Below are 9486 nucleotides of genomic sequence, written 5' to 3'. Positions count from 1 at the left end.
GACCAGGCTGGCCTCGACCTCAGAATTCACCTGCCTCTGCCTCCCAAGTGCTGGTATTAAAGGTGTGTGCCACCATCGCCCAGTGAAAACACCAGTTCTTGATTCCTACAAACTGACAAGTAATAAAATGTCTGAGGGAATTAATTAGTTACAAAATGTGTTGGTTGCACATCTAACTTCAACTACTTGTGAAGTATTTGATTGAAACATGTTGGTGGTATAGATAGGTGTTTTATGAAATTCACAATTGAAATTTTGACTAATTCCCCATTGAGACTTTTATATTTCTGAGAGCCACTTTTTATTTTTAAATGAGTCAACAACAAATTCAAAAGATACAAATTTAAAGGATGCTACATGATATTTCAGAAGCAGAGCAAATGGAAGAAGTATCAGCAGTTATCTATTTTTAACATGTAACACTTCAGGACATTGAGATAAATATCAACCTTCTTAAAGTCATTGTCTAGGCAGCTGATCATGCCATATGAAGAACGAATGCGAGCATCTTCATTGTCAGATTGCAAGAGTGGCAGTCTGGACCAGGCAAGGTTCTTCTTTTCTTCATCTCCATTCTGAAGCTAATCATCAAAAATACATTCAACTATCAGTTTTATTATAATATTTTGGTGCCAATTCCTTCTAAATGCTAAATGAATTTGTAAGAGGTTAGAATTTTCAAAACAAGCTAAGTGTATAGATTTCCATGATGTTGGTGAGGGTAGCTAAAAGAGAAAGTTTTGTTGCTTGCCCTTTTTATCTGATCAGTTACATTCTTACAGAAGTTGATAGATGGACAATCAGTAACTTACTTGATTTTAGACACAGACTTGAGAGAAGGACAATGAAACAATAGATCTTTATTATATCAGATAAGGATTATCCCTATGTCTTCAAAATCTATGACTTGCTTTAAAAAAATAGTAGGTCCTGGCATTGAAATGCTGTCCATTTTTTCTTTTTAGTAAAAATAGATCTTTTTCACATGTCTTGTTTTTGGCCAAATCAATTCTTCACATAATGTAAATATTCTTAACCTGAGATGAAATGATTTTTATACTTGATGGTTTAAGATGCAAATATTCATGGAATGATGGTGGTAACAACACCTGCTCAGGTATTTAGATGTTGTAGTGTCTTTTTTTTTTTATTTTTGCACTGAGAGAGGTAATGTCCAAATTAAATGAGGAGCACTTAATTTTTTCCTGAGAGCCCTGGGATGTACGGTTCTGAATGAAACTCTTCTTAGACAGTTGGAATTGCCAGCATCCAATTAGTAGTATGGCTTGTAGTTATATGGATGCCAAAGGGTTTTCTTTTTGTTGTTGTTTGCTTGTTTCTGATTTTGTTTTTGTTTATGTTTGTTTGTATTTTTTAAGTGAACTTCAAAACTTTATGCTTGCTCTGCTCACCTCTCTTATAAGAAGAAAAGTGAAAAAACATATATGGGACTACTTACCATGGTGCTCATGAGGGAATTAACTCCCTTCTGAACTGCGTCGATCTTTTTCTTTATGTCTGTGGCTTTGGAGATGATTATATCAGGGACATTTTTTATGGCAGATAGTTCACTCACTAGATCATCCAGAGGGCTTTCCCAGGCATCCAAAATCATGTCTCCTGATTTCAGAAGAGCTTCATACTAAGAAACCACATTTGAATAATATAATAGAGTTAGTGAAAAGAGTTTTTCTTCAAAAGACTGAAATAATCTTCCCATTTTCTATACAAACATATATTTACAATGTTTTGTAGTTGTATGAGTTGTATAAGTTCAATTGTAAAAGTATAAAATACAGTCATTGCATTGTGGAGTAGAATTCTAGAGTGAATTAAATTTTTAAATAAAGTTCAATAGAGTGCTTTATGAGGTTTCTAGAGAAGTGATGACTCTCATGAAGTATAATCTTGATTTTTGTCACTTTCCTTCATTGTTCCCCTATGCTTTGAATACGAGTTAAAGAGACACAAACTGTTTTGCCATTAAGCAGAACTTGGGGACACATTCTAACTGCACAAATGTATGAGGATGTAAGATAACTTTAATCAACATAATATTATGATGGTTTATATAGGAAGTCATAAGTGTGAGATGATAAAAATAAATATCACAGCCATGATATGTAGACTTATAATTGCACAGAAGGATGATTCCACATTGGTGAATTCCTTTCTTTAGTTGGCTTTTATTTATGGCATATGTGAGGACATTTAGGAGTCAATATTTAGAATCAGAAACAAAAAGAAAACCGTAATATTTAATACTTAAAAGTCAAGAGAAATGGTGAACTGGTTGCTAATACAACCAGTTCTGTCAACCTAGGGTCAATACTAACATATGATAAATACAATTGTATAGTCATTGTCTAAGCCTGCATCAATAGAGTTTTAGCCTTGAATTTCAATGGCAGTTTAAAAATCCCCTACAGAATAGTATGAACAATATAATTGGTGGGTAGTGGAAAAAGTTTCTTTCACTGTGGACAATTTATAGATCCAAGAAAATGTTACTTGGCGCATTTCATTTACAAGTCATCAACTGTGCATTATAGTTTTCCTCTTATTATACATTCTGTCTCTATTTCCCCACATAAATGATTATCATTTTCCTTTTATTATATATTCTATCTCTATAAATGTTTATTACACCTGTAATAATGTTCCCATATAAATGTGCAATACCAATAATAACTTACAATATTGAAAATCAAGTGTACTCTTTCAAAGTTTTGCTGAAAACTACATTGTGTGCAAACTCACGTGTGTGTGCCTGGCTTGTTCCTTGTTTTCTGGAGTTGGGAGGAAAGAAGTATGGCATCTCATGGGGCTTTTGTCTCTGAGCCCAGGCACTTTAGAATAATGTTTTTCCTGGAATTAATGAGATATTTAGTTGAGACCAGAAATTATGGAAGGGTTAAATGAACAGAAAGTAATGAATTTAAACTGAGTACTAAAAACTGAAATTAATATATTACATAAATGACCATGAAAATTATTTTAATTAAAATTCAATTGCATATTTTCTCTGTCCTGTTCTTTTCTTTAACCCCTCCCACATACCCTCTCTATTATCATCAAACTTCTTTCATCCCAGTCTGACTCCATCTTAATTTTTGGCATCTTTAACATTTTTTTTTCCTAGATAGGGTTTCTTTGTGTATCTCTGAATGTCCTGAAAGAGCTCTGTACACCAAGCTGGCCTTAAACTCAGAGATCTGCCTGCCTCCGCGTCCCAAGTTCTGGGATAAAAGGTGTGTGCCAGCACTACCTGATCTCCTGGCATCTTTTTATTTGATTATTATTGTTTTACACACACACACACACACACACACACACACACACACATACACACACACACAACCCCACATACACGAGGGTACACCTACAACAATGCATGTTGAGTCTGTTTAATACTTGTGTATGTAATATTTCAGGAATGCTCATTTAGTATTGTATAGCCAATTAAGGCATTCATTCCTAGGAAGACATTTAACAACATTTTAACCTTTATCTGTAGTATCAGTTTATATCCGTCTAAATTTCAAATTTCCCAGTCTCCTCTTTGCTTTTTGCAGTATTTCTAGATGTTGTGATTTGTCAAGCAGATGCTAAAATCAGCAAATCTCTGAATCACTAATTCTTTTAGGTGCCATTTCTAACAAATGCCACACTGTAGAACATTTCTTACAATTACCTCTGTACTTACACAAGAATACCTTACTTAGGTCATTAGTAATGGAGAATACTATTGTGTTGGTTATGACTAAATAAGTCTTAAACCCTGCATAGATTGTACTAGAGAACATACACCACGAGTCAGCTAAAATGGAAACATACTTAGCATTTGCATATTAATCAGTATTCAGTTTTTATTGTAAGTACTCCTATATCTTTATTGTTTGTTCTATCCAATATTTAGTACTAGTATTTAAAGTATTAATTAATACTATCATTAATGAATCATTTGATAGTTTAAAAGATTTTTGATGATGATCCCCATTGGAAAATGCAAATTATAGGAACAATAGTGTGTAGGCTTTGCAAATATTGAGCCTACTTCTCACATCCCATCCATGCTCAAAAGTCATTCAGAAGTCACAAAAGTGAAAAGCGCTTCAAATTATGAAGACCTAACCAATTTCCCTGCATATACCAGACCTTGTTATTATAAAAACAAATATCTTGGAATTCATTAAAAATAGTTCATAACATTTGGGAGTCTGAAGAACAATTATGAGTTTTCCTGCTCTCCCTGATTTTCCCCAGTGTTTTTAACTCTACGTAATTCTTGCAGGTCACTGCAATGGATTTTCTTTTATTATAAGTTTGCAGTGTACAGTGGAAGGGAAAAGGCTAGAATGGTAGGATAGGATAAAGTGTAGAGGAGAATGGAAGAAGGGAAAGAAAGGGAATATCGAAATGATAGCTAAAATTAGGAGCTATTTGAGGGGTACTATGGCAATCTATACAGTATAAGCTTCCTAAAACGTTTCCATATATGAAGGAAATCTAATGAAATTGCCAGCTAATCGAGGAGACTGAGCTCTATCTGACTTCCTCTTGTCACCAAATGAAGCTTTCTACATGAGTACTAGGTTGTATCTAATTGCGTTATTGGTCAAACAGATTATAAACCATCAAACAGTCCAAGATATATTATTGCAAAGACTATGGCTTGTTCTCCACAAATTGAAGCAAGGCCCTATTGCTAAGAACAATGACTACACAACTCATTGAACATGAAAAAGTTGAGATGATGGCTCCATAGAGCCTTCACACTTGTGTGCTAGCATCTTTGTCACAGGAAGGTACTCTGTACACTCTCAAAAGAGAAACTTAAACACCAACTCAGCCACAAACACTTTGATATAAAATGGTTTCCTGCCTAAAAGATATGATAGGACAACAGTGGTACAAATCTTGTGGAATTAAATAATCAATACCTAACTAAGAAAACTCCAGAAAATATCGAACCCATACCTAACACTACTTAGGTGACCAAAACGCTGAGACTGGAGAGCCTTGAGCCTAACATCAAATGTTATTCTTCTAGAAACAAAAACAAACTAACCAAACCAAAGAAAGCTCTTGCCATTCTGTCATACTCATAGGTCAGTGCCTTGCTCAGTTATCATCAGAGAAGCTTCCTTCTGCAGAAGAACAAAGACAGAAGCCCACAGACAGACAGCATGCAGAGAGTAAAAGACCTTGAAACACACATCTCTAAATGGGATGTCTCCACCAATTCCCTGTATGTCGAAGTCATGGAATCCTGAAGAAGATGTGGTAGAAAGAATATAATAGCTAAAGGGGAAGGAAGCCACCAAGAAAAACAAGGCCCTCTAACTCAACATGCTTTATACCCATATGAGCTCAAAGAAAGTGAGGCAGCATGCACAGGGCACAGATCATTCTTCACCAGGTCCTTTCACCTCTTGTTTCATTTTTTTTTTAATTGGATTTCTGAGTCTTGAAGGAGTTGGTCTGTTTCTTGTGGCTTCTCTTGAGTTCTTTGTTATTTGTTTGTTTTGCCCAATTCTTATGTAACCATTTTTGTTTTATCTTATTTAGTTTTATTGTTATCACTTAGAAGCCTGATTTTTTTTCTAATGAGAGACACAAATGGACTATATTCCCCCCAAAAGGGTGGGGCAGACATGGAAAGAATCTGGAAGGAACAAATGGAGAGGAAACTGTAACATATACACACAAATGTATATATATATATATATGTGTGTGTGTGTGTGTGTGTGTGTGTGTGTATGTGTGTGTGTGTGTATACACACACAGATATATATATGATAAATATGTACCTATAGATAGATATGTATAGATATGTATATATGTACACATATGTGTGTATAAGATATATATATATATATATATATATATATATTTACCTTTTAATGAAAATAGTATTATATGAGAAAAACTATTTTCATTAAAAGGTACAATAGATGATAGATAGATAGATAGATAGATAGATAGATAGATAGATAGATAGATGATAAACAAGATTGATAGAAGTGAAAAGTAGCCCATTAGATAAAGGAATAGTGAATTAACCTTTTCTTTGTTATGTCTTGCATGCCTTTATGTCATAAAAGTAAATTAAAATAAATGCTAAACAAAAGGTACACATTAAAATAGTTGTGTTTCAGCTAATATTCTCTTTCTGACCTTTAGTTCAGTAGCTGCTGTGTTCTTCTCCTTGAGAAAGAATGTTTATTTAAGATTTAGATTATGGTGCTTTCTGCTTTAGGCTATACAATATATCAACCATTGTGATGGAGGCTTGATTTTCTATGAAGCCAGAAGTCAGTGGGGTACTTACAAATTCAGTGAACAGTTCTGAAACTTCTATACTGATATTATGAGACAAACTGCCGGCTAATTCAAATGTGTCTTCAAAGAACATAAAGCAACGAGCATTCCTCATTGCACACATGGGCACTGATGCAACATTCTTCCACAATAACAAGCTGGTCACCAGTAGTAGGAGCAGTATCCCTGTAAAAAAAAAAGTAGAGAACTCACTCTGAGATATATTCTTATGAGGGTGTTAAAAGTCATCTTGTCAATGGAATCCTTCTTGTGGTCACAGTGGCCTCCTATGAAGAAACTGTTTTTTGTTGTTGGTTTGTTTGTTGTTTGTTTGTTTGTTTTGTTTTATCACTTTGAGAGTACTGGATAACTTACAATGGAAAACCTAAGTTAAGTAAATATATTTTCTCATATTCTCATTTTGAGTCATGAATGTTCTTTTTACACTTTTGACAATCACACCCAAGAATACCCTGCATTCTACAAACACTTCTACTTTAGTTTGATTCAAGGCAGGGTGCTGAAGTCATTCTGTTCAGACAATTTAATTTCTTGTGTCATGCTGTTGATTTTCAGTAGTAGGGGTAAGTCATGAGTTTGTAGAATCTTTTTTAGAAACATTTATCTAATCTTATTTAATCTTATGTATATCAGCATTTTGCCTACACTTACATAGGTTTACCATATCTACATCTGTTGTCCATACAGGCTAGATGAATGCATCAGATCTCTTAGAATTAGAGTTATGTACAGTTGAGAGAAGCCACAGGGTACCAAGAACTGAACACAAGTTTTGTTCAATAGCAGCAATGGCTACTCCTGATCCAGGCCCTAAAATTCCCATAATACTTCATGGGACACCAATGTGACAAGGACAGCTCTGTTGATTAGCTATATCTTCAAATTACATAGGAATAAACACACAACTATTTACTAATGCTGAAAATGTAGAGAATTGTGTCAGTAAATTATTCTGTAGTCTAAAATAGATATTTCTGCACCATAATGTCATATTTTCTCCTTTGCCAATATCGCCCTACTTTGTGTAATACAGTTTTAATATTTTTGATAATGACAAAGATTGGTATCACCATCAATTTATTCTTGAATAATGGATGCAGCAATATTTAACAGTTTGAGTATGATCAATCAGCATGAGTTTATTACAAAGAAAATTCTATTAATTTAGTGACACTAATTGGAAAAAAATCTTCTGATGAGCATAATCTTTGATAGAATTGAATATATGTAACTGAAAGTTAGGGAATTGGCAAATTTTACTCACAGGAAAAAATCTGAACACACACACACCCACACACCCACACACACACAGTCTTCTGTTTATCATATATAGGATTTAAAAAACTTAAACAGAGCTAATGATTTTGTTTTACCATTTAATAGAATCCAGCTTATGTTTGTTGTCAATTAATCTTGCTTGTAAATAAGAGCAAATTTAAACTGTACTTGCCATTTTTTCTGTCATTTAAGATTTCATATATGTTTTGATATTCACTCTACATTCCCCAACTCTTCCCATCTCCACATCCTCTTTCTCAGCCACACATCTTTGTGTCATTAAAAAAAAAAAAAAGATCAATTCGTACTTGCAAATTTTCTTGGAGGTGTAGTCTTCTACTAGATCCTGGTCAAGTTACCAGGAGTCACACATAAAAAAAAATATTCTCCCCCCTCCCAGCAGCTTAGAATTGCCAATAGCTTCAGGCATAGAAGATTGTGTGTCTAATGCTCCCCCCCCCCATTCTGTATTTGGTCTTGTATGAACTTGCACAGGTTTTATGGATGCTAAAAGCATATTTTCCTTGAATGAAAACTTTTAGGCTATATAAATGTGCATCTATTATCCTCACTGACTTATACCTGGAATAACAATGATTGCATCATTCTAATCCAACAACTCATAGAGAAACCAGAATCAGGGTATGTTGCTTTTTCCTTCTGCAGTTGTTATAAAAATCTATCTTACTGATTCATTATAGTGAAAAGCCTCAATATCTGCAGTTTTGCCTTTGTAAGAGTGAACATTCCATATTCTGGAACTTTCTTTGTCATTCAAAGTTGTATAGACATACAACTTTCTACCAATAAACACCAATATTTTTCTCTTTTCTAACTTAGTTCAATTAAGACAACAGAAAATTTCTCTAGACATTGCCATACAATATCGGTAGATGGCTCCCTTTGAGAACCACTGGTCTAAGAGTTAGTAGTCACTGTCTAGAGAGATGATATGAAAGTACTTCTCAACTTTATCTGCTTGACTTCTTTGGATAAAGCATTAACAAATATCTGTTCACTTCATTTACGGAGATAATAATACCAAAAAATTAAACTTTCCAATCCATCTTTGTACAGGAATGAGATGTTAAAGTCAAGTGGAGGAAGTTCAGAGAAGAGCAACTTACAGGAACTTGGTTGCGTCAAAGACAGCTGCATCTCTGCGGAGTCCCACTGTAGCTTGGCTGCTGATTCGGGAAAGCCGTTTCACCAAAGTTCTGTCTCCAGTTAACTTTCCACCTCCTATATAGTGCAGCACATCATCCCCAAGGCCACACACTGCTAGGGGGCAGGAAGAAGCAATGTCTGGAATCCAAGTTGAGGATAACATTACTCTCACCCATCATTATCTAATATCCTCATTACAACAATGATTAACCTTGGTATATAGGCATTATTTACCTCATTTTTATGCCATGACTATGGTCCAAGTTATGTTGTAAATCACCAGAGCCATTTTTGATCCAAGAAGACTGATATGAATTTATTACACTTAAGGTTTATCTGATAATTCTTCAGGTCCTTATAAGTAACAACCATAGGCTCTAGCTATAGACCTAAGTTTAAATCAAATCTAAACATACTTGTTTCTCCCGACAATAGTTTTATCAATGTAAGGTGAGTTTATATATCTGGCTTGGAATGATAATGATATTCTTTAACTAAGCAGGTCCCTTTCTGATACTTCATAACAGTGGCCATCATAGTACCATATGATACTTTAAAACCCATCAATCTCTGTGAGTTCTTTTACTTCTGTCACAGTAGATTCCTATGTTAAGCAACCAGATAATGTGGTATCTCCTTACATAGACTCATATTTTGTACTGTTTGCATTTGATTCACTGAAAGTATTTTATATTA

General features: G+C 34.3%; 1 protein-coding gene across 3 annotated transcripts; it reads right to left on the bottom strand.

The window, feature by feature from the left end:
• Positions 1–277: 277 nt before the first annotated feature.
• On the bottom strand, positions 278–8842 carry LOC110308149 (prolactin-2C5). Of its 3 annotated transcripts, none has more exons than XM_021180522.2 (5): positions 8751–8842; positions 6335–6510; positions 2761–2868; positions 1460–1642; positions 278–581 (listed from the first exon to the last, which is right to left on the bottom strand). In XM_021180522.2, the coding sequence occupies exons 1-5, from the start codon at positions 8779–8781 to the stop codon at positions 393–395; spliced, it is 687 nt and encodes a 228-aa protein (XP_021036181.1). In that variant the 5' UTR covers positions 8782–8842; the 3' UTR covers positions 278–392. The 3 variants fall into 3 exon arrangements, with proteins under 3 accessions (XP_021036181.1, XP_021036182.1, XP_021036183.1); XM_021180523.1 differs by having other exon boundaries at positions 285–575; positions 8751–8839; XM_021180524.1 differs by lacking the exon at positions 2761–2868 and having other exon boundaries at positions 372–581; positions 8751–8781.
• Positions 8843–9486: the final 644 nt, after the last annotated feature.

This window comes from Mus caroli, chromosome 13 (assembly GCF_900094665.2).
Source record: "Mus caroli chromosome 13, CAROLI_EIJ_v1.1, whole genome shotgun sequence".
NCBI lineage: Eukaryota > Metazoa > Chordata > Mammalia > Rodentia > Muridae > Mus > Mus caroli.
The sequence above is the reverse complement of the archived record's forward strand: the minus strand, read 5'-3'. Positions and strand labels throughout refer to the sequence as shown.

Coding starts and splice junctions, on each gene's coding strand:
- LOC110308149 (XM_021180522.2), bottom strand. CDS start 8,781: ATGCAGCTGTCTTTGACGCAACCAAGTTCCT. Junction 1,643..2,760: donor AACAAGCCAGGCACACACAC/GTGAGTTTGCAC, acceptor GTGGTTTCTTAG/TATGAAGCTCTTCTGAAATC. Junction 582..1,459: donor ATTCCCTCATGAGCACCATG/GTAAGTAGTCCC, acceptor TTTGATGATTAG/CTTCAGAATGGAGATGAAGA.